Genomic DNA, 25,016 nt, shown 5'->3' on the forward strand with positions numbered 1-25,016 from the left:
GAATAGCAGAATAATTTTCAGTGTGTTGGGCATAATTTTTTCTTTCACCTGCCTGGCATCGGGTTAGTTGCAATTCTCCCAGGAGGGGGAGGAGATAGATTAGATTTATCCCAGGCTGTGAGTGTACTTGCTTAAAACAGGGTGGGGAGGTGATTGACAGAATACCTCTCCCAGACTGAATCTGACCTGATCTGTGATTCACTCCATAGTGGTGGAGGTTATGATCAAATATCTCCACTGCACTTATGTACATATCTGTAATTTATATTAATGTTTTTCTCCCCCTCTAGACAATATGCTCATTGCAGGCAGGGGAACGTATCTACCAACTCCATTACATTCTATGCTACCAAGCGCTTACCTCCGTGCTCTGCACACAGAAAGCATTCAATAAATATGATTGATTCCAACCAGTGACTGCTGCTAACCACCTCCAGGCCTCTTAAGTACAACAGCCCGTGCATGCATGGGAAGCAGTGTGGCCTAGTGGAAAGAGCTCGGACCTGGGAACCAAAGGACCTGGTTCTAATCCTGTGTTCACCACACACCCGCTGCGTGACCTAATGAAAGTGAATTAGCTTCTCTTTACCTCAGTTCCCTCACCAGCAAAATGGGGGATCAATAGCTGTGTTCTCTCCTACTCAGAGTGTGAGCCCACTTTGGAACCTGATTATTTTGTATCTACTGCAGTGTTTGGCACATAGTAAGCAGTTAACAAATACCACAATTATTATTATTATTATTAATGCAGTGGTCCCTTGAATGGTTGAACAAAGCAGGAGCCCCTGGCTGCATTCATGGCAGTCTCAGAGCTGTTGAAGTTGCTTCTGTCAGTTTAAATCCACCTCTTCCCCTCAGCCCTCTTCATCAAGAAAGGTGGGAGAAGCGTGGTCCGACAAGACTTGAAAAAATTGTTACGTAGCTAAGTGATCCTCCACCCCTACTTTGAAACAACATATTAAAACCTTTTTATACAGTCACCTCACTGGAAAGGGCATGGACTTTTCTGGATTATTCTCTGCAAGAGTTTTCTTCATGGGAAAACGTGGCAGGGGCTGTTATTCCTGCTCCATTTTTTTATGGTGCCATCCAGCTACAGTTGCGGTGATGCTGAAGGCATGAAGGAAAAAAGGAAGCATTAAAAAAGAAACATCACATCAGAAAAGAGGAAGGTTAAGAAGTAACATGGGAAATATGAGAAAACCAGAAAAGAGAAAAGTAGCAACCAAAAATGAGAGGTAAAGCAGGAGTAGCCCGGGGCGGGGGAATGGGACCAAGGGAGAAAGGTGAAGGGCGATTGGAAATTCTCAGAGAAAAGGTCAAAAGTTAGAACAACCGAAGGAAGAAAGGAAGCCAAGAAACGAAGGATGAGCGGAGAGAATGTGGTTTGATGAAACTGAGAGAATAAGGTAATCTGGATGAAGAAAGGCCTGAATCTCGGGTCACAAGTGGGAAAGCGTTAGGAGTTGAATTATGGAGGAATGATTGTGCATATAGCTTTAATTCTGTTTATTCTAATGATTTTGTCACCTGTCTACATGTTTTGTTATGTTGTCTGTCTCCTCCTTCTAGACTGTGAGCCCATTGTTGGGAAGGGACCGTCTCTATATGTTGCCGACTTGTACTTCCCAAGTGCTTAGTACAGTGCTCTGCACACAGTAAGCGCTTAATAAGTACGATTGAATGAATGATTGAATGAGGCAAGTGGAAGTACTGGAGAGGAACAGAACAGATAGGTAAGAAGGGACTCGCTGCTGGAGAAAGTTTCAGAAAGTTAATCTGGTCCATAACCCTGTCTTCATAACCCTGTAGGGCAACAAGTAAACTATTGTGGAAAGATGTGAAACCAGTATATTTTAGGAGTCCTTCAGTGGATGGAATTCTCAGTCTCTGGAAACTAACTCTTATGATGTATAATAACACCCGGTTTTGGGAAAGTTTCTTTCCTGCACCAAGTTTAGCCAAAATAATGCTAACAAATGTGGAAGTAGCCACAAAGATAAACAAAGGAACAGAAACCCTATTAAGGGAAGCACCATGGCTTAATGGACAGAGCACGGGCTTGGGAGTCAGAGGTCATGGGTTCTAATCCTGTCTCTGCCACTTGTCTGCTGTGTGACCTTGAGCAAGTCACTTAACTTCTCTGTGCCTCAGTTCCCTCATCTGTAAAATGGGGATTAAGACTGTGAGTCCCACATGGGACAACCTGATTACCTTGTATCTACCCCAGCACTTGGCACACAGTAAGCACTTAACAAATACCATCGTTATTAATTGTAATTACTCTCTGGCCATCAGGCGTGCTTTACTTGGGTTTTTTCTTACACTTTGTTCTCAAAGTAGAGTAGTTCTTCAGGCAAGAATTGCAGTATTCTCAAAGCAGCCCAGGGACATAGTTAAGTACAGTTTCACTGCTTTAGAAACCAGGACGTGGAAACACACAATTTGAGCCTAGAAGATGTAGTTCTCAACTCTTAGTTTTCTGCTCCAACTGCCAGGACATTATTGCTTCCTTTCAGCAATATTCTGCCTGCAAGAATTGGAAATGGTATTCTGGGACCTATCAGAAGCAAAGAAGGAAAAAACAAGGCAATCCCTGTTTTTATCCAATTTGCCACAAAAATGTTTAGCGGGTTTCAGTTAGCAAAATAGTAACTTATGAACATGTGACATTTATAAGCCCTTTAGGAACCTTTAAAAAATGGAAACAAGACCATTAATTAGAATCCCTATTAAAGCATTTTAACTTTTTAAGTAATGTAGACCTGGGTAGATTATTCAGAAGAAAAGTTTCTCCTAATAAAATTCAAAGATTTGCTTTTACAGAGATGATTCATATTTTTCTGCCTCACTAAGAGAAGGAAAAATGCATGGTCAAGTGGATAGAGCGTGGCCGGGGAATCAGAAGGACCTAGGTTCTAATCCCGGCTCTGCCACTTGTCTGATGTGTGACCTTGGACAAGTCACTTAACTTCTCTGTGCTCAGTTACCTCATTTGTAAAATGGGACTTAAGACCGTGAGTTCCATGTGGGACAGGGACAGTGTCCATCCCGACTAGTTTGTGTCTAGCCCAGTTCTTAGAACAGTGCTTGACATATAGGAAGCACTTAACAAATACCGTCATCATTATTATTATTAGCATACTACTAGGAGAAACTAGTCTACATATTGAGTGATGCTGTCCCACCAGATGTTTAAGCTATAAAGTTGAGAGGTTTACCCTCTCTCCCCCAAAAGCATATCTGCCACCTCTCTCTGAGAGCCCCATAATCCAGTTGGGTTCCTTTCCAAGCATACTATATGAATTAAAAGCATCATGGCATAGTGGAAAGAGTATTGGCACAGTTCTAATCCCATCTCTGCCACCTGTCTAATGTGTGACCTCGGACTAGTCACTTACCTTCCCTGTGCCTGTTACCTCATCTGCAAAATGGGGATTAAGACCGTGAGCCCTATTTGGGACAGGTACTATATCCAACCTGATTACCTCGTATCTACCCCAGTGCTTAGAACAGTGCACGGCATATAATAAGTGCTTAACAATTATCATAATAATAATTAAAATAATAATAAGTGCTTAAGCCCTAAATGTACTCAACTCGGTATCACAATCCAATGCTACAAAATGACCCCCTCTACACGTTCTACCAAATCTGTTTTATTGTACTTTCACAAGCGCTTAGTACAGCGCTCCCCACATACAGTAAGTGCTCAGTAAATACAATTGATTTATTGAAAAAACCCAACAGTTCAAATTTGAAAGAAAACAATATACACACAGAAATGCCTAATTGTAGTTACACTTCCATTCAGCGCTAGATTTTCCTGGAGTACCGACCGCAATTTTTAGTTGATGAAGACTTCTGGATGATTGTAAAAACAGTAGTATTGTGCTCTCTTCTGATGAGAAATCAAGATTAGCTAGGCCAGGGAAGTGGGGAACAGACAAACAGACCCCCTAATCCAAAACTCACTTGTTGGTCCCATTCCAGACTGGCACATGCAGAAAAATCTACTAGTTAATCTGGATAGGAAACGTGGATTATCCTGAGGTCAAAGTGAGATGAACTGGAATTTTACAACACTTTCTTGAAACAGGTTTTATCTTGAATGACTAGAATTATTTTCAACATTTGCTGAGTGCAAGAAAAAAAAAGACTGCATTATACAGAACGTAGGAAGAGAATGGTCCCTCTGCCTACCTTTATCTTTCATGGAGTCACTCTTCAAATCTCGGCTGAAAACTTTCTCTCTTGCTTATTCCTTTTAATGCCTTCCTCCATCTGCTGTAATTCACTATATAACTCAGCCCTTGCGTTATTTACAGCCGTTCTAGAGCATTTTGGGATGCTCTTCAAGTAAAAGAGAATATGAAAAGAAGAAATCCTTGGGCTCCATTAACATTTCCCATCTGTTTAGAGTTACTTTTCTGATATACTTTGTAAGCCCTCAGTTATTAGCATACTGTTTTGATAGACAAACAGTGAATATTCCTGTAAAAGGATTGTGGACTAGTGGACTGATAATAATTATGAAGATTGCAATGGAAATGAGTATTTTGGGATTGGGTAATATAAAATTTCCCTATTTTGTGGAATTTAGGAGGTGATACAGCAGAATTCCCTGTAGAGAGGCCCACTGAAGGAAACAGACACAAGTAAACAAATAAAGTTCCTCTGTGGAAATTCTTTATGTTCCAAGATGGGTGGGCTGTGAATTAGAATGACTGCTAATGAAAGGAGATGAGTCAAAAACTCACCCTATCTGGTTTTCATAGGCCCTGGTAAAGTTGAAGGAAAAGAACCGTTAGGTGAATACAAATACCCATAAAAGCCTGCACAAGAAAACATAGAAATTGTCTCATTTGACCCCTTTTTAATGATTTTAGAACAACCCATTACATGACACTCCTACAGAGCTGCCAGAACAAACAATAGTCTTATTAGGTCCCTGGAGAGTATAATTACCACAAGAGATGTGAAGTTAGAAATGGCAATTTAGACCCATAGCACAGATGGAGAAGTCTGATCCTTATTATGGGCCCTTTAGTCCTGTGACATAGGCCCCGAGGATTAGCTCTTTCCTCAAAAATCATGTTTAGTGTCAAGGAGAGTGGAGCAGTTTGAGTCTGAAAGAATGGTTACTTACAACTGTGCCTAAATCCAAACCAGCTGTTTCATTTGTTTAACATCCTCTAGTATGTTTCTGGTTGGCAGTATAGGTCAGTGGGAACGTGTGACAAAGCCCTGGTCTTTTTTTTCCAGCAGATATCAAAGTTTCTGCAGGGTGGGCTGGTGTGACATTGAATCACTAGACAACCCTTAAATTCCCCTCAAGGAAGAGACTTTGGTGATCCGCCACAGTGATCATTTTCATTTCTTTTCAGAGGGTTTAATTGTGTCGCTTCTGGGAGACCAAAGTGCAGCTCACTGGTTGTACTTGTACCTGTCGGGAAAAGTGAAAAATGGCCAACAGAAGTAGCAGTGGAAGTCTTAAAGTCAGAAAATGATTGTCCCCATCAGATACTCGAGTAAATGTGCAGAAAAACTCTCCTTTGGATGCTAAAGTAACAGAGTTTGGAAAGATTTGGGACTGTGACCTAAGCCCTTAGTACAGTGCTCTGCACACAGCAAGCGCTCAATAAATACAATTGAATGAATGCTGTGTCTACAAATACAAGTGTCCATAGTAGTTTATGAAACCCCTTCATCCACCTACGCAAACTATTCATTCATTTATTCAATTGTCTCAAGCACTTACTGTGTGCAGAGCACTGTACTAAGCGCTTGGGAAGTACAAGTTGGCAGCATATAGAGACGGTCCCTACCCAACAATGGGCTCACAGCCTTGAAGGGGGAGACAGACCACAAAACAAACCATGTGGACAGGTGTCAAGTCGTCAGAACAAATAGAATTAAAGCTAAATGCACATCATTAACAAAACAAATAGAATAGTAAATATGTACAAGTAAAATAAATAGAGTAATAAATCTGTACAAACGTATATACAGATGCTGTGGGGTGGGGAAGGAGGTAGGGTTATGCGAGGAGCTTGTGACAGTCACCAGTAAGGCAGATTCGGCTGCTTTTGCGGAACCTAGTTGCTTCTGTGTGATAAAGCAGCAATCTCTTTTCTGAGGTAAGCCAGGAGAGGCCTTATGATTTCATTTTTAGTGCAGAATGACTTTTCCCCTCTAACATATTTGTTCCTTTCACTAGTACTTTCCTAAGTAGGATTTACAACCGATGGAATCGGATAGCTTCCGTTCTGTGACTCAGTGTCTTGTTTATGATTTATTTGTTCAGTACCAGAAACTATGACAAATTGCACGAGTCCGCCTCATTTACTTTTAGCAAGTGCAGCGCTGAAGAATTTACCATGTAAATGCAACTGCGAATGTTTTCCATCTCGTAGGAGTCTTGCATGTGCGTCTTGTGAGCCAACGGTGGCATTTCACAGAGAAGCCAAATTGAAACTCTCCCCCTGGGTGGGTTGCGTCCCCCTGAAGTCTGCTTCAGGATAGACCGTTGTGTTTGTCCAGGAATCATTTGTGATGCTTTCCTTCTCTCTCTTTCAGACATGCCCGGGAGCCCACATAACCAGTTCACGTTCAGACCTCTCCCGCCTCCGCCCCCTCCGCCTCACGCGTGCACGTGTGCCAGGAAGCCGACATCAACGACCGACTCCCTCCAGAGAAGATCCATGACGACTCGCAGCCAGCCCAGCCCGGCGGCTCCGACGCCCCCGACCAGTACACAGGATTCTGTCCATCTGCATAACACCTGGGTCCTGAATAGCAACATACCATTGGAGACAAGGTACCTAACTAATTGTGGTGTTTGCACCCTGCTTACTGTGAATCAAGCGCTTTACTAAGCGCTGGGGTTCCGTGGTCTAGTGGACAAAGCATGGGCCTGGTGATCACAAGTACCTGAGTTCTAATCCCCTTTCTGCCCCTTGTCTGCTGTGTGACCTTGGTCAAGTCACTTCACTTCTCTGGGCCTCAATTCCCTCATCTGTCAAGTGGGGATTAAGACTGTGAGCCCCATGTGGGACCGGGACTGTGTCCAGCCCAATTGGCTTTTTTCTACCCCAGTGCTTAATAAAGTGCCAGAGACATAAAAAGTGCTTAACAAATACCAAAATAATCAGTATTATTCAATATGATTATTAGCTTGTATCTACCCCATTGCTTAGCACAGTGCTTGACACAGAGTAAGCGCTTAACATGCGTGCCCATTGTTGGGTAGGGATTGTCTCTATTTGTTGCCAAATTGTACTTTCCAACCATTTAATACAGTGCTGTGCACACCGTAAGCACTCAAAAAATACGACTGAATGAATGAAATACTATCTATTATTATTATTATTATTATTATTATAAGATAACCAAGTTGGTTACAGTGCTTGCCCGTATGGAGCTCATAGTCTTAGTAGGAGGGAGTAGGATTGAATCCCCATTTTACAGATGAAGGATTTGAGGCACAGAGAAGTTCAGTGACTGGTACAAGGTCCCACAGCAGGTGGGTCGCGGAGCTGGGATTAGAACCCAGGCCGTCTGAATTCCCAGCCTCTAATTGAATCCAACAAAATTACATAATTTGTTTTCTGCTTTAGACTGTGGCAAAGAGTGAAGGAAATAATTTTGGTATTTGAATGGTTGTGGAAATTGTGAGGCATCTACGTTTCTCCATCTTTATATCGCAGGACATCTATATGTGTGTATGGGGGGGGTATATATATATATATTTAGAAACCCACTTATGTATCTTACCTCTCTAAATATTAAACAATAGGAGCAGGCCAAGGACCAAACCGCAAGTTGACATTTTGGTTTACATTTTCCTTCCTCCCAGCCCTTTTACATGTTGGGGTGGCCATTTACCCAGTTGTACCAAAAACGTCTGTTTTTCAGCTAGTCACCTGTCCAATACATATTTGGCATCAGATGTGTTTATGTCTGATATTTTAAATCCCCAGCTTCTCTCTGTCTTGGCTCCACTGTTGTATCTCTCATCTCAGAAGCAGCCTGCGTTCAGAGAGATCTGGGCGGTGTATAAAAAGGTTCTGGAATAATAATAATAATAATAAATGTGGTATTTGCTAAGTATTTAGTATGCGCCAGGCACTGTACTAAGCACTGGGATGGATACAAACAAATCAAGTTGGACACAGTCCCTGTCCCATGTGGGGCTCACAGTCTCAATCTCCATTTTGCAGAAGAGGTAACTGAGGACCGGTGAAGTGACTTATCCAGGGTCACACGGCAGACAAATGGCAGAGCCGGGATTAGAACCCATGACCTTCTGTCTCCCATGCATCCGCTCTATCCACCATACCATGCTGCTTCCCATAAGTTGGGAGGTCAGAGAACCCCCTCAAGAAACATTTCCTGGAACCCACAAAACGATTCATACGACATTACTGCAGTTTACCGAGTAATGTGCACAGTGTCACACACATCTCTAAATTCGGTATGTGTCAGGGTCTCTGTGGCACCCTATCGCTTGTCTTCACCCCTTGCTGCCCCCTCAGAAACAAATCACATGATCTGGCCCTTGGTTCAGGAAAATTCTATATGTTCAGTTTTCTCCAGTTCACATCTAGATGTCTGAAGAGAGCCCAGCCACATAAGTTACTTTTCGTTCTCATGCTTGACATGGCTTAATGGTTAAATCAAGAGGCTTATCATTTGTTAGTGGAAAATCAACTATCCACCAAAGTGCTTTTTAACCATCAATCAGCAGTACATATTGAGTGCTTGTCGTGTGCAGAGCGGTGTATTAAGTTCTTGGGAGAATAAAATACAGTGAGAAGACACACAGTTCCCCCACCCCTAAGGAGATTAAAATCTAATGGGAAAGACAGGCACAAAATAAATTGGAGATAGGAGAAAGAAGGGAATGGAAGGATAGCTATATGGATGGCTATAAGGGCTTAAATAGTCGAATATGTTAGCTGATTGGTACAAGAATGCTGAAGGTGATTCTGGGAATGCACGTGCAAGGTTGGCAAAGAAATGTTGAGATGGTAGTGGTGGGCATATAAAGTGTGGGGAAGATAAATTAATTGGGAAAGACCACCTAGAGGAGCTGAGATTTCTGGAGGGCTGTGAAGATGGGGTGAATGTGATGATGATGTGAAAGCTGAAAGAGAGTTAGGAAACAGAGATAATACCAAGCCTGGGGGTACTGGAGTCAGGGAGAATGCTGGTATTGGAGAAGTTAGAGAAAGGAGTGGATTTGGAAAGGAAGATCAAGAATTAAGTTTCAGAAATGGTGTGGTTTAGTTACTAGGAGGAGGACATCTGTGAGATGTCCTAAAGGCATGAGGGAATGCAGAATTGCAGAGGAGGTGGGAGGTCCAGGCTGGTGAGATGGCACAGATAGTCCTCTGAGCTCATTGTGGGCAGTGGAATATGCCTGCCAACTCTGTTATGTTGTACTTTCCTAGGTGCTTAGTACAGTACTCTGCACGCAGTAAGTGTTCAATAAATATGATGGATTGACTGAACCGGGAGTCATCAGCCCGAATTCTTTTAGCTAAATTTATCTTCATCATTCCCATTCCTCCCACTGCAGAAAGAAGTGAGGGAGGACAGAACTGTGTCTTCTTGACAGGCTTGCAGAAATGTCTCCACTCTTCTATCCAAGCATTTCTGTAAACCGAAGTTTGTTCATTCATTCATTCAATCATATTTATTCCATGCTTACTGTGCAAAGCACTGTACTAAGTGCTTGGGAGAGTACAGTTATAACAACAAATAGACACATTCCTGCCCACAACAAACTCAGTCAAGAGAGGGAGACAGGCATTAATATAAATAGATACATAAATCACAGATGTATGCAGATCTATACAAGTTGCATGATGACATGTCCTCGGGGGCCACATGGTAGGTAGATGCTTCCTGCAAGTCTTCCAGGGAGGAAGCTCTTGGGATCCATTTCAGACAGGTCCTCATTGAAGCTTCTTTATAATAATAATAATAATAATGGCATTTATTAAGCGCTTACTATGTGCAAAGCACTGTTCTAAGCACTGGGGAGTTTACAAGGTGATCAGGTTGCCCCCTGGGGGGCTCACAGTCTTAACCCCCATTTTACAGATGAGGTAACTGAGGCACAGAGAAGTTAAGTGACTTGCCCAAAGTCACACAGCTGACAGTTGGCGGATTTGAACCCATGACCTCTGACTCCAAAGCCCGGGCTCATTCCAGTGAGCCACGCTGCTTCTCATGGCCTGTTTATGAGGCCTTCTTTATGGCCTGTTGCCAGCCAGTGATTCTCTACTGCAATTGTAAGTACACCTGACTAGGACAAAAATTCAATAGGGGTGTCTGTACCTGCTCCACTTCTGGAATACATGTGGAAACACCCTAGAGATGGAAAGGGAGACTTCAGCTCATTGAAAGCCCAGGCAGATTTCCATTTATATTTTCCCCTTGAATTGAAGTATGGTACTTGTTAAGCCCTTTCTAGGTGCCAAGCATTATTCCAAGCGCTGGGGTACATACAAACTCATTAGGTCTGACACTGTCCCTGTCCCACATGGGTCACAGTCTTATTCTTCATTTTGCAGGTGAGGTAACTGAGGCACAGATAAGTTAAGTAACTTGCTCAGGGTCACACAGCCAACAAGTGGCAGAGGCGAGATTAGAACTCTTACTCCGAGTCCATGTGCTCTATCCACAAAGGCATGCCACATTTCTCCCTTTGCACCATCAATTAAACATTTTAAATAATAATAATAATAATGATGGTATTTGTTAAGCGCTTACTATGTGCAAAGCACTGTTCTAAGTGCCGGGGAGGTTACAAGGTGCTCAGGTTGTCCCACATGGGGCTCACAGTCTTCATCCCCATTTTACAGACAAAGTAACTGAGGCCCAGAGAAGTTAAGTGACTTGCCCAAAGTCACACAGCTGACAGTTGGCAGAGCCAGGATTTGAACCCATAACCTCTGACTCCAAAGCCCGGGCTCTTTCCACTGAGCCACGCTGCTTCTCTGTAACCCAGTAGGGGAAGCAGCATGGTGTAGTGGATGGAGGAAGGTCATGGGTTATAATCCTGGCTCTATTCCTCATCTGCTTCGGCAAGTCACTTCATTTCTCTGTGCCTCAGTTACCTCATCTGTAAAATGGGAATTGAGACGGTGAACCCCAACTGGGACAGCGACTGTGCCCAACCCGATTTGTTTGTATCCACCCTTGCGCTTAATACAGTGTCTGGCACATAGTAAGTGCTCAACAAATACCATAATTATTATTATTATGTTGTAGGTTTGGAAATCAGGTTTGAACCATATGCTTTGGGATCCATTACAAGCATGCAGTATAGTGTGAAGTTTATTATTCATTCAGTCATATTTATTGAGTGCTTACTGTGTGCCGAGCACTGCGTTAAGCGCTTATTAAGCCCATCCAGGAGCACCAGTGAGCAAAGAAGAATGGATCATGGTAAAGAGGAGACTAATACCATAGCTCAACTCCCAAGCAGTTTATCTGAATCATCTTCTTGGAAGGAAGGTCAGGAAATGTTCAGACAGTCCTATTTCCCTGAAAGAATAAACACCTCATGGAGTGTTAATATTCCAAATTAAATTCTACCCTAACCTTACACCTATGGTATATGTTATTGTTTTGATTCTGGGTGTTCTCACCAGGATGAAAATGGTTGACCCATATGAAATACTCATTCTCCTTTTACCGTGGGTGACGGGGGGATATTTACTACTTGTATTAAATTAATGGGGATGATTACACAATCCTACAAGCACTGGCTATTATATTAGTGTCAACTCTGCTAAACTTTTTGTCTGGAATGTGGAAATTTGACCTGAAAGGAAGGACTGATTAATGCAGATTATAGAAGCAAGAGTGTGGGTAGTGTATCATTTGCTTGAAAAATCTATTAGATTAAATGTCAGGCTAGGTATCAGGGGATATACCAATTCCTTTTCTGTTTTTTGTGTGTTGTTTTGGGGAGTTTTTTGTTAATGCAAATAGCCAGACTTCAGGCAAAAAATTCAAAAAATTTCAAGATTCAAATTACTGAGCTAAAATATGTTCCTATATATATTTGATTTTGCTGGGGTCTTTTTTATTTTTGAAATATCCATTTAGTTTTCTGTATAAAGTCTTTGGCCTCAAAACTATATTTGGGAGAATAATTTTTTACTAACTGGCTTTACTTTCAAAAGATCCAGAGATGACCATAGAGATGTAGTGTAGGAAAGACCCAAACAGCAAGCTTGTTCCAATCCAAGCGACTTGATTTCCATTCTTCCCCATGAGGACCCAAGTTATAATAATAATAATAATAATAATAATAATAATAATAATAATAATAATAATAACTGTGGCATTTAAGTGCTTACTGTGTGCCAGCCACTGTTTTCACTGCCAGTGTGAATACAGATAAATTGGATTTGTCACAGTCCCTGTCCCACATGGAGCTTGCAATCTTAATCCCCATTTGACAGATTAGGCAACTGAGTCACAGAGAAGTGAAAAGGCTCATCCAAGGTCACACAGCAGACAAGTGGCCGAGCCGGATGTCCGCGGGGTCCAGCTGCTGAGCATGTGTTGTCTGCAGATCTGGCCTTTTATGGCTTTGACCAGTTACCTCTTCCCTCCCTTGATTCATTGTCAGTCATATTTATTGACTGCACTGTATGCAGAGCACTCTACTAAGCACTTGAAAGGGTACAGTAATCACAAACAGATGGGTTCCCTGCCTACAGTGAGCTTACAGTATAGAAGATGAGCTTACAGTCTAGACTTCCTCAGGCAGTCATGCCCAGTGCGAGAGCCTCCTGGACTGGACCATAAACAAGCTTCTGCTTTCAAGCATCCAAACTCAGAAAAATGAGAGAAAGAGAGGGAGGGGAGAAAAGTCTAAATAACTCCCCCTCCAGCTAAGGCTAAAAAAACTCTGAGAAATGAGCTCGTGAGCTCATTGTGGACAGGGAACGTGTCTGCTCGTTCTATTGCATTGTACTCTCACAAACACTTAGTACTTGTGAATCTGATTGACTGATTGAGAGCATATCTGCAGGACACGACGGAGAAGTGTATCTGTAAGAACAACGATGAAGCTGTAGGATTCCAAACAAGCTGCCAGTAAGAGGAGCAGTAAGTTCTGAATAAATACAGTTGATTGATTGGGTAGTAATAGCTGCAAAGTTCTTACTATTTATTCAACCATTTACTGAGCACTTAGGTGTGCAGAGCTCTGTACTAAGTGCTTGGGAGAGTACAATACAACAATAAACAGAAATATTCCTTGCCCACAACGAGCTTCCTGTCTAGAGCAGGGGAGAGAGACATTAATATAAATAAATTACAGATATGTATATAAGTACTGTGGCACTGGGAGGAGGGAAAAACAAAGGGAGTGAGTCAAAGTGATGCAGAAGGGAGAGAAAAGTGCGGGCTTAGGAAAGATCTCTTGGTGGAGATGTGCCATCAATAAGGTTTTGAAGGAATGGAGAGTCATAGTCTGTTGGATTTGAGAAGGGAGGGCATTCCAGGACCTGGGTAAGGGGTCGGTGGTGAGATAGTTCAGATGGAACGGTGAGAAGGTTAGCATTAGAGAAGTGAAGTGTGAGGACTAGGTTGTAATAGGAGAGTAGTGAGTAAGGTAGGAGGGGGCAAGGTGATGGAGTGCCTTAAAGCCAATGGTGAGGAGTTTCTGTTTGATGCAGGGGTGGATTGGCAACCACTGGAGTTTCTTGAGGACTGGGGAAGCATGTCCTGAACATTTTTGTAGAAAAACGATCCGGGAAGCTGAGTGAAGTATGGACTGGAGTGGAGAGAGACAGGAGGCTGGGAAGTCAGCAAGGAGGCTGATAGAGTAAAAATAATGATGGTATTTGTTAAGCGCTTACTATGTGCCAAGTCCAGATGGGATAGGATGAGTGTATTAGCAGTTTGGATGGAGAGGAAAGGGCGGATTTTAGCGGTATTGCGAAGGTGGGACTGACAGGATTTGGTGATGGGTTGAATATGTGGGTTGAATGAGAGAGAGGAGTCGAGGATAAACCCAAGGTTACACACTTGTGAGACAGGAAGGATGGTAGTGCTTTCTACGGTCATGGTAAAGTCATGGGGAGGACAGGGTTTGGGTGGGAAGATAAGGAGTTCTGTTGGGACAGAACTAAGTGCCAAGCATTGGAGCAGATGTAAGATAAGTCAGGTCAAAGTCCCTGTCACACATGGAATTCACAGGCTGAAGGGGAAAGGAGAACAGGGGCTTAATCCTCATTTTACAGATGAGGAAACTAAGGTACAGTGAGGTTAAGTAGCTTGCCCAAAGTCACACAGCATGCAAGAGGTGGCATGAAAGGAAGGAATGAAGGACAGAAGACAGGAGATCTGAAAAGGAAGTTGTTTTTCATTTCTTCCTTCTCTGCTTTCTATGAGTGTATCTCTTCTGTGCATCTGTCTTTCAATCATTCTCTTTCCCCCATTATGTCTTTTTTTTTTCCCAGTCCTGATCGCTTCACCATCTTGGACCATTGTCCTAAAAGCCCTTGGTCATTGTTGTATGGTTGGAACTCCCCATCTACCCTCCAAACTCCCCCCCAAAAAATTATCCCTTTTTTAGGTGAAACAAATTCCTATTTGAATGAGGATTGAACAATAAAGGTTTAGGAATGTGAGCAAGGAATGTATCTACCAACTGAACTGTATTGTACTCCACCAGTTGCTTAGTGTTGCTTAGCACTTAGTACATACCATTCATCGATTTATTGCCTGAAAGCCAATGAGTTTTTGTTTGATGTAGAAGTGGATGGGTACCACTGGAGGTTCCTGAGCGTGGGGCTATGGACTGAGATTTTACTGGAAAAATCATCTTGGCAGCAGAGTAAAATATGGACTGAGTGGAGAGAGATAGGAGGCAGGGAGGTCAACAAGGAGGCTGATGTATAGTTGAGGTGGGATTTGGTGCTTGGATCAGTGTGGTAGCAGTTTGGATGGAGAGGAAAGGTCAGATTTCAGAAATTCCGTGAAGGTAGGAATGACCAGATTCATTGACAGATTGGGTATGTGGGTTGAGTGAGAGAGAAGAATCTAGAATAATGTCAAAGATCCACTGAGGCCCCTTCCGCTACTTAAAGATTCTTCCATTGGAGGTGTCATCAGTACTGAATTTCTTCTGGGTTGTCATCGTCATTGCTCTTTGCCACACATCTGATTTAGACTCAGATTAATTTGCTGGCCTTCTCTCAGGTGCATGATCTTTTCTAATGGCTGACTACCAATCCCTATGAACTAAAACAATGAATGGAATGGTATACATATAAGAATTTCTGGGGTCTAGAAATACAACTTGAAAGTTCCTACTCAGGGAGAGGCAGACCTGAAATTTTGCAGAAGAATTGCATCCTACTTTTGATGTGTGTGTGGTGCTTTTCTTCACTGATTCCTAGCATCTTCTAACAGAAGGGCTTCATATAAAAGTTGCCGTTGTGACTGGCCTATGGCCAATGTGACCATTAAGTCACGTCTACATGGCTATTTTCCGGAAGACTGCAGGGCCTGTTGGAAGATATGGGGTTGGCAAGAAATGAAGCGGGAAATTACATCTCTAAGACGAGCACTTGTACCAGTTTTCTAAGCCTTATATATGGCTCTGGGAGCTGAAGCCATTTGGCATTAATATTTATTAATAGAAATGATGGCTGATACAGGAGATTATATATTTGAAAACGTAGCAGTGAAACTCAAATTCGCCAAAGGTAGTGTATTTGTTTGTCTTACAACATTCTTCCTAAACTCTTAATACATTTTTTTCCTTTAACATTTGCAATGGAAAAGTAGATTTAATGTCATAATTTTGCCTTCTTGTAATAAGGAGAAAAAAAACCCAGAATGCACATGTTCTGTGCTTAGTTGCAACAATATCTCATGCTGATCTTTTAACAGCAGCAGGGTAAGCAAAAATCTATCTCCAGCCACAGATTTAGAGATTTTTTTTCCAGACAGGAAAAGACTTTGCAAAACTAATCTATGACCAGTAAATTCTGTTTACTATAGATGAACAGGAATCAACCAAGCTTTTCAGCCTTCCCAAATGATAAATGAAGAGAATTTCCCATTTCCACGAGAGAGAGTACTTTAGTCCTAAAAATATTCTTAACATACTGAGATGATAAAAAAGTGCCTTTAATGTACTGTAGCTAAAGTATGACGAACCAAAATATTAGCAGTGTTTAGAGTGCTATATTTTATTCAATCGCACAAATTCTAGAGTGGATGTTAAATGAACAAATACTGATTTGAGAAAAAGAACAAAAATTGAAGCAATGTGAAAGCAACAGATAGGAAATGGAATGATATTTGACAGTACCAGCCTCTTTACTTATTTCAAGTAGCAACTTGGTTGAACTAACTTCTTGGGAAGCAGTGTGGCTCAGTGGAAAGAGCCCGGGCTTTGGAGTCAGAGGTCGTGGGTTCAAATCCCAGCTCTGCCAATTGTCAGCTGTGTGACTTTGGGCAAGTCACAACTTCTCTGTGCCTCAGTTACCTCATCTGGAAAATGGGGATTAAGACCGTAGGACAACCTGATCACCTTGTAACCTCCCCAGCGCTTAGAACAGTGCTTTGCACATAGTAAGCGCTTAACAAATGCCATTATTATTATTATTATTAATGTGAGAGCCAACTTTGAAGGAAACCAGGAGGTCTCCTAGAGGGGTCCAAGAAGGTCTGATTCAGTCCCAGAAAGCCAGCCCTGCCTGGGAGGATATCCCAAAAACTAGAGTCTTTCCAGAGCAGCCCCAAATTTACAAAGCCACCATTTTTCTCAAATGGTATTTGTCAAGCACTTACTATGCGCCAGCCACTGAACTAAGTGCTGAGGTAGATTCAAGATAATCAGGTTGGACACAGTCCTTGCCCCACATGGGGCTCACAATCTTAATCCCCATTTTACAGATGAGGTAACAGAGCAGTGAAGTGACTTACCCAAGGTCACACAGCCAGACAAGTGGTGAAGTCAGAATTAGAACCCAGATCCTTCTGACTCACAGGCCCGTGATCTATCCATTAGATCACACTACTTCTCATTTATCTAACTATTGTTTTGGGATGGGTTCTGAATTTAGAAAGACCTGGGATTAGACTGAATTTCGCAGAGATCCTCCCAGTTTTAGCCTGTACTCTTAAGGTATTAAGGTTCTCCCCCTTCTAGAATGTGAGCCCATTCTTGGGTAGGGACCGTCTCTATATCTTGCTGATTTGTACTTCCCAAGTGCTTAGTACAGTGCTCTGCACATAGTAAGCACTCAATAAATATGATTGAATGAATGAAAGAAAGGTATTATGGTATCTGTTAAGCACTTGCTCTGTGTCAAAGCTGTTCTAGGTGCTGGAGTAGATAAAAATTTATCAGGTTGGAGACAGTCCCTATAGCACATGGGGCTCCCTGTCTAAGTAGGAGGGAGAACATGTATTGAATCCCCAGTTTACAGCTGAGGAAACTGAGGCACAAAGAAGTCGCTACTTGCCTAAGATCACACAGCAGGTGAGTGGCAGAATGAGGATTAGAACCCAGGTCCTCTGACTCTCAGGCTCATGCTTTTTCCAGTAACAATAATAATAATAATAATAATAATAATTTTGGTATTTAAGTAAGCACTTAAATTCCAAGCACTGTTCTAAGCACTGGGTAGATACGAGGTAATCAGGTTGTCCCACATGAGGCTCACAGTCTTAATCCCCATTTTCCAGATGAGGTAACTGAGGCACAGAGAAGTGAAGTGACTTGCCCAAAGTCACAGAGCAGACAAGTGGCAGAGCCAGGATTAGAACCCATGACCTCTGACTCCCAAGCCCGGGCTCTTTCCACTGAGCCATGCTGCTTCTCTTCAAGAATATCACAAAAACGAGTCTGACCTAAGTTTAACCACCTTAATAATAATAGTAATTGTAATAATAATAATGATATTATGCTGTTTAATAAATGCTTACTACATGCCAAACACTGTACTAAGCACTGGGGTACGTACAAGGTATTCAGGTTGGACACAGTCCCTGTAAGGACCGTCTCTATATGTTGCCGACTTGTACTTCCCAAGCGCTTAGTACAGTGCTCTGCACACAGTAAGCGCTCAATAAATATGACTGAGTGAATGAATGAAGGGTTCACATTCTAAGAGGGAGACCAGCTTACGAATGAGGAAATGGGTGCAGAGAAGTTAATTGACTTGCCTTTGGTGACACAGGAAGTAATGTGCAGAGTTGGGATTAGAACCCAGGTCTTCTGACCCCTAGGCCTATGTTCTTTCCCCTAGGCCAGACTGCTTCTAGAAGTGTTAGTTATTTGTATCATCTTAACCTCTCTGCTTTCTCTTTAGTATTTCCTTGGTGATTTCTTCTCCTAATTTTCTTTCCTTCTCTAATTTAGCAAACCCGGAAGTGCCAGAGTGGGAAAGTGCATTGCAGTGGTAGCCGCAGTAGTAATCAATCAATCGCATTTATTGAGCGCTTACTGTGTGCAGAGCACTGTACTAAGCGCTTGGGATGTACAAGTTGGCAACATATAGAGACAGTCCCTACCCAACAGTGGGCTCACAGTCTAAAAGAGGGACCAGCCACAATACTGAGAGTAACACACCCCTCTCTACACCTTGCCCTCCTCCTACATCATCATCAATCGTATTTATTGAGCGCTTACTGTGTGCAGAGCACTGTACTAAGCGCTTAGTATTTTAAGAGTTTACTGTGTCTCAATCACTCTTAAAATACTAAGCGCTTAGTACAGTGCTAGTCCTGCAGTAACTAGTACTAGTAATAGTATTTATTAAGGGCTTATTGTGTGCAGGGCACTGTACTAAGCTCAGAGAGAATACCCAGTGGGGAATTAAACACAGTCCATGCCCCTTGGCACAATCTAAAAATACGAAGGGGGAGAAAGGACTGGTGACCCTCACATAAGAAGAGGTGAAACAAAGCACGAAGATGACATGAGGGCAAAGTCAAAGACCCGTAGGACACTAGAGCAGGAAGAGGAGAAATTCAGGCTCCTTCGAGGCTCAGAGTCCAGAGTCACATTCGTTGTAGCAGTAGCTGCCGTGGGCTTCCCGAGGTTCTGTGGAGACGGCGCTAGGCCGCAGCTGTTTTTTCTGTCCCACCAGAGTGGTGGAAGGGGTTTGGATCGAAGTTTCCTCACTGATGTGGAGGAGAAAAGGTGTGAGGTCCCAGGGAGGCAACATGGAGGACCGGTAGAGGAGGATGCCACGAGTTCAGTGTATCACATGGGGGGGGTGGCAGGCAATGGGAGGATGCTAGCGGAGGGCATTGGGGGTGTATTCTCCCATGGGCTTTATACAGTAGTATACACAGAGTAAGTACTCCATAAGTACCATTGACTGACTAACAGGATCCCACTGTACTAGAGAAGCAGCGAGGCTCAACGGAAAGAGCACAGGCTTGGGAGTCAGAGGTCATGGGTTCAAATCCTGGCTCCACCACTTAGCTGTGTGACTTTGGGCAAGTCACTTAACTTCTCTGTGCCTCAGTTATCTCATCTGTAAAATAGAGATTAAGACTGTGAGCACCACGTGGGACAACTTGACCACATTGTGTCCTCCCCAGCGCTTAGTAAGCACTTAACAAATGCCGTCATTATTACTGCAACTGCCGATTCGGAAGATAATTCACGTCCCGTGAACTAGCAAGTAATGGCAAAGAACCTTTATTCGGCTTCCTGAAGGAGAGAAGTTCTGAGGGGCTTCTCTCTCCTCCTTCCCTCCCAACAATGTATTAATCCGGACCCCACATCTATTTCTTGAGATTTTTAACTATAATGGATGCCATAAATAAAGTCTTTCTTGCTTGGCATTTCAAGCCAAAGTCTCCAAGTGGACATTCAGTGAAGCCGAAAAGGAATTTCTAGGTAAATGAGTCGAAGCAGAGGACCTATTTAAAAGAGGAGACTTATTTTGTATTCCTAGAAGGGACATAAGCAAATATTTTAATGGAGACATTTCCAAGATCAGCCCAAATTGTCAGTAAAATATGTTCAACTTGTGTGTCTTTAAACGGGTGTGTCTTGTTTTAAGCTTCCCTTCTTCATGTAAACGTTTTACTGTGGCTTAATTGAATTTGACTCAGCAAAGAGGGCCGTTTCAATCAATCGTATTTATTGAGCGCTTACTATGTGCAGAGCACTGTTTCAGCTATTGATTGTCTATGTCATACCCACAGTCTCATATATTACCATCCCACCCTTATTTTCTTTTTCCCTAAGGTCTCTGTTACAGAATTGTTAATAAGCAAGTTTAATTTGAAAATGACATGTAGTTGAGGGGATGGCTCTTTGCAATGCCATATTTTATCTTCTAGAGTATGGCTCTTGGGTTACACTTTCCTAAAAATGAAATTAATTTGAATATACTAGGAAGCTATTTTCCAGAGGATGAGTTGGGAAGTTAATTTTCCTTTAATTTTCTAAAATAAGCTTGTTGAATGTATTTTCTCCTATATTTCTCCAGTGTGTGAACAATCACTCTGAAGTTCAGACGCTCACATTTACCAGTTGCCTGCTCAAAAACATGGGCTTCCAATATGACCCCTTCCCATGTTGAAGAGGCAGCTAGATATCCAGTTAGTCATCTATCCTTTTCCCTAACCTCCACAAATAACACAAACAGGGGCTTAGTCAAAGTTAAATTGGATTTTTCCCTTGGATTCCTACTTTGCAGGATTTGTTTACAGTTCCTTATACTATAAACTTACTTTGGGCAGGGATTGTGTCTGTTTAGTGTTATACTGTACTCTCCTAAGAGTGCAATTTGGGCCGCAAAGGATACAGTTTTTGGATGTGAGAAGTTTAGAGATTCCACCTTCCTATACCACACCACCACTCCAGGCAAATTGTCCCTAGTCTTTCCAGCACTGGAAAGGTTGTGAAGGTAGGTTTCTGCTGCGTGGTGTCTCTGCAGCACTTAAGGGAGGCTAGTCCAGGGGTTTAGCGACAAAACCCCAAGAGCCCCAGTTTTAAGGGGTCGCAGGGCTATGTGTTTCTAACCATACCTAAAAATAGTAATAAGTGAAAATTGTTGTATTTGTTAAGCACTTACTATTTGCCAGGCACTGTACTAGGTGCTAGGGTAGAGGCAAGATGAAAATAATAATTATAATAGTATTTGTTAAGCGCTTACTAAGTGCTGAGCACTGTTGGACACAGTCCCTGTCCCACCTGGAGCTCACAGCCTTAATTCCCATTTTACGGGTGAGGTAACTGAGGTACAGAGAAGTGAAGTGACTTGTCCAAGGTCACACAGCAGACAAGTGGCAGATCTAGGATTAGAATCCAGGTCCTTCTGAATCCCAGGCCTGTGCTCTAGCCTCCTAGGTGGGAAATGAAACTTTGAGGACACAGTGTCCCGCAGTTCTGAAGGGAGCTGGTTTGGGAATGGGTCATAGACCCTTCCCCCGACCAAGCCATTGGCTTCCATGGGTTCTTCTTCCAGGCCAGCGCCACTGACAATTTGAATTGATTATATCAAAAACTTGATGGTGGACTTAGACTGTCAGCTCTTTGTGGGAAGGAAACGGGCCAACCAACTCTCTTGTATTGTTCTATTGTAATAATAATAACTATGGTATTTGTTAAGTGCTTACTATGTGCCAGGCACCATACTAAGCACTGGGGTGGTTACAATAGTATTAATAATAATAATGATGGCATTTGTTAAGCACTTACTATGTGCAAACCACTGTTCTAAGCGCTGTCTGTTCTAAGCACTGGGGAGGATACAAGGTGATCAGGTTGTCCCATGTGGGGCTCACAGTCTTCATCCCCATTTTACAGGTGAGGTAACTGAGGCACAGAGATGTTAAGTGAGTTGCCCAAAGTCACACAGCTGACAAGTGGCAGAGGCGGGATTTGAACCCATGACCTCTGACTCCCAAGCCCGTGCTCTTTCCACTGAGCCACGCTGCTAGCAAATCAAGTTGGACAAAGTCCCTGTCCCACGAGGGGCTCGCAGTCTCAGTCCTCTCACAGATGAGGTAACTGAGGCAGAGAGAAGTTAAGTGACTTGCCCAAGGTCACACAGCAGACCAGTGGCAGAGTGGGTTTAGAACCCATGACCTTCTGACACCCAGGCCTGTGCTCTATCCACTATGCCAAGCTGCCTCCCGAGTGCTTAGTGCAGAGCTCTGTGCATAATAAGCACTCAATAAATATGATTGAGAAAATTGATTTCTCATTGAATTTATCCTTCCTTCTCATTTTGCCATCCTTGACGGTGACAGACCGTCCTCTCGGATGTCAGTATGTCCACCCAGTTTGACAGGTTGCGATTCAGACTTTTCAACCATTCAAGGCCCCATTTCTTTATCCCACTGCCGCCCTGGGAGGGTCCAAGCAAACAAAGGTCCCATCCAGTTGATAATGCCAGCTGAGTAATGGAGCTGTTTGTTTGCAACCTTATTACCACAGATGCCTCCCAACTGCTTACTAAAACAGGAGGAACTGACTCAACACAATGAGAAAAATATGTGCCTCTGCAAGAGGGGGGAAAAAACCCCCAACAAACCAATATTCTTTTCCACTGGTAATTCCCAACAGATAGCAGGTAGCAGGTAAAAAGTAAAGCGGTTAGGATAAGGACAGATTCTCTTAGGAACAAAAGCTGCCTTGACCACCAGCAGAGAGTTCAGCTGAAGGATAATAATAACAAAATAATAATGGCATTTATTAAGCACTTACTATGTACAAAAACACTGTTCTAAGTGCTGGGGATGTTACAAGGTGATCAGAAGATTAGAAAAGCAGCGTGGCTCAGTGGAAAGAGCCCGGGCTTTGGAGTCAGAGGTCATGGGTTCAAATCCCGGCTCTGCCAACTGTCAGCTGTGTGACTTTGGGCAAGTCACTTCACTTCTCTGTGCCTCAGTGACCTCATCTGTCAAATGGGGATGAAGACTGTGAGCCCCACGAGGGGCAACCTGATCACCTTGTAACCTCCCCAGCACTTAGAACAGTGCTGTGCACATAGTAAGCACTTAATAAATGCCATTATTATTATTATTATCAGGTTGCCCCACGGGGGGCTCACAGTCTTAATCCCCATTTTACAGATGAGGGAACTGAGGCACAAAGAAGTGAAGTGACTTGCTCAAAGTCTCACAGCTGACTAGTAGCGGAGCCGGGATTTGAACCCATGACCTCTGACTCAAATGCCCGTGCTCTTTCCACTGAGCCATGCTGCTTCTCAAGGATAAAAGTAAGGCTTTCTGTTGTACTCTCCCAAGTGCTTAATGCAGTGTTGTGCACCCAATAAAACCTCGATAAATCCCATTGATTGATCAGATAAATTGCTAGTTCTGTATTTGATGTTCTAGATCCTAGACCCAGTGGTTCGGTATCTGCTTCTGTTCTACAGTGGCTCTCAAATCATCATTCTGTGTGGATTAAGCATCAAAAATAAACCCTCTAGAAATTTCATGTTAAATAATAATAATAATAATGGCATTTATTAAGCGCTTACTATGTGCAAAGCACTGTTCTAAGCGCTGGGGAGGTTACAAGGTGATGAGGTTGTCCCACGGGGGGCTCACAGTCTTAATCCCCATTTTACAGATGAGGTAACTGAGGCACAGAGAAGTGAAGTGACTTGCCCAAAGTCACGCAGCTGACAGTTGGCGGAGTCGGTATTTGAACCCATGACCTCTGACTCCAAAGCCCGTGCTCTTTCCAATGAACCACACTGCTTCTCTGAATGAAAGCAAACCTCTGGTTTAAAACTTACCTTGGGATTTTTGAGCACCTTATTCAATTTAGAGGGTTACCTGAAGTTCTTAATAATAATAATAATAATAATAATGGTATTTATTAAGTGCTTACAATGTGCCAAGCACTGTTCTAAGTACTGGGGGAGATACAAGGTAATCACGTTGTCCCACGGGGGCTCACAGTTTTAATCCCCATTTCACAGATGAGGTAACTGAGGCACAATGAAAGGATTTGCCTAAAGTCACATAGCTGACAAGTCGCAGAGCTGGGATTAGAACCCTTGACCTCTGAATCCCAAATCCATGCTCTTTCCACTAAGCCACACTGCTTCTTTCTCAATAGTGGCAGGACATTATATGGAAAACAAATCTTATAAAGGGTCGGGAAATATACCTAAAGACTTGAAGGACTAAAACTGTGCCAAAATACCACGACATTTTGAAAGTAACCATATTGCAAATCTCTTCATACCCCGTTAGATTAGGCCCAACCAATCCGAGAGATCTGATCCCAAATTTACACTATAGGAACCTCAGGGCAGAACATTTTCAGTGAAGGCTTCATTTTGAGGAGACTGAGGCATTGTTACGGGGGGAGAGAGAATGGTGTCCAACACACTTGAAGATCAGTTTGGGAAGGTGGCTCAACAGATGAAATGTCTGCAAGCCAAAGAGTGGTGTGAACCAAGTAATTAGTATTCAATAAGTCTAGTGAAGAAGACCTAGTACAGTTAGATGACCAACATGGTAGAGTTGCCAAAGATTCTACACTAATCTAAGAGAATGATACTTGAATGAAATAAAGTATTAAGGCAATACTTGGTGGCCAGAGATGATTCGGTCACATGTATTATTATCATCATCATCATCATCAATCGTATTAATTGAGCGCTTACTGTGTGCAGAGCACTGTACTAAGGGCTTGGGAAGTACAAGTTGGCAACATATAGAGACAGTCCCTACCCAACAGTGGGCTCACAGTCTAAAAGGGGGAGACAGAGAACAAAACCAAACATACTAACAAAAAATAAATAGAATAGATATGTACAAGTAAAATAAATAAATAAATAAATAGAGTAATAAATGTGTACAAGCATATATACATATATACAAGCATATATACATATATACATATGTATTATTAGATTTCCCTTAATAGCAGTTGTAAATTGGCATAAATATTTGGTAAAATTTTCTGCATTGGGGCTGACAAATTCCATTGTAGTCCTGATGATCAAGTAAAAGCTACTCTTCCACTTGGTGTT

At 42.5% G+C, this 25,016-nt stretch overlaps 1 protein-coding gene across 2 annotated transcripts in view; it reads left to right on the forward strand.

Moving 5' to 3' along the window:
• TENM1 (teneurin transmembrane protein 1) overlaps positions 1-25,016 on the forward strand; it is an 849,492-nt gene that overhangs the window by 509,964 nt on the left and 314,512 nt on the right. For both annotated transcript variants that reach the window (XM_038747613.1, XM_038747612.1), the window contains exon 4: positions 6,580-6,820. In XM_038747613.1, the coding sequence (XP_038603541.1) occupies positions 6,580-6,820 (241 nt within the window). The remainder of the gene's footprint in view (positions 1-6,579; positions 6,821-25,016) is intronic.

This window comes from Tachyglossus aculeatus, chromosome 6 (genome assembly GCF_015852505.1).
Source record: "Tachyglossus aculeatus isolate mTacAcu1 chromosome 6, mTacAcu1.pri, whole genome shotgun sequence".
Lineage (NCBI taxonomy): Eukaryota > Metazoa > Chordata > Mammalia > Monotremata > Tachyglossidae > Tachyglossus > Tachyglossus aculeatus.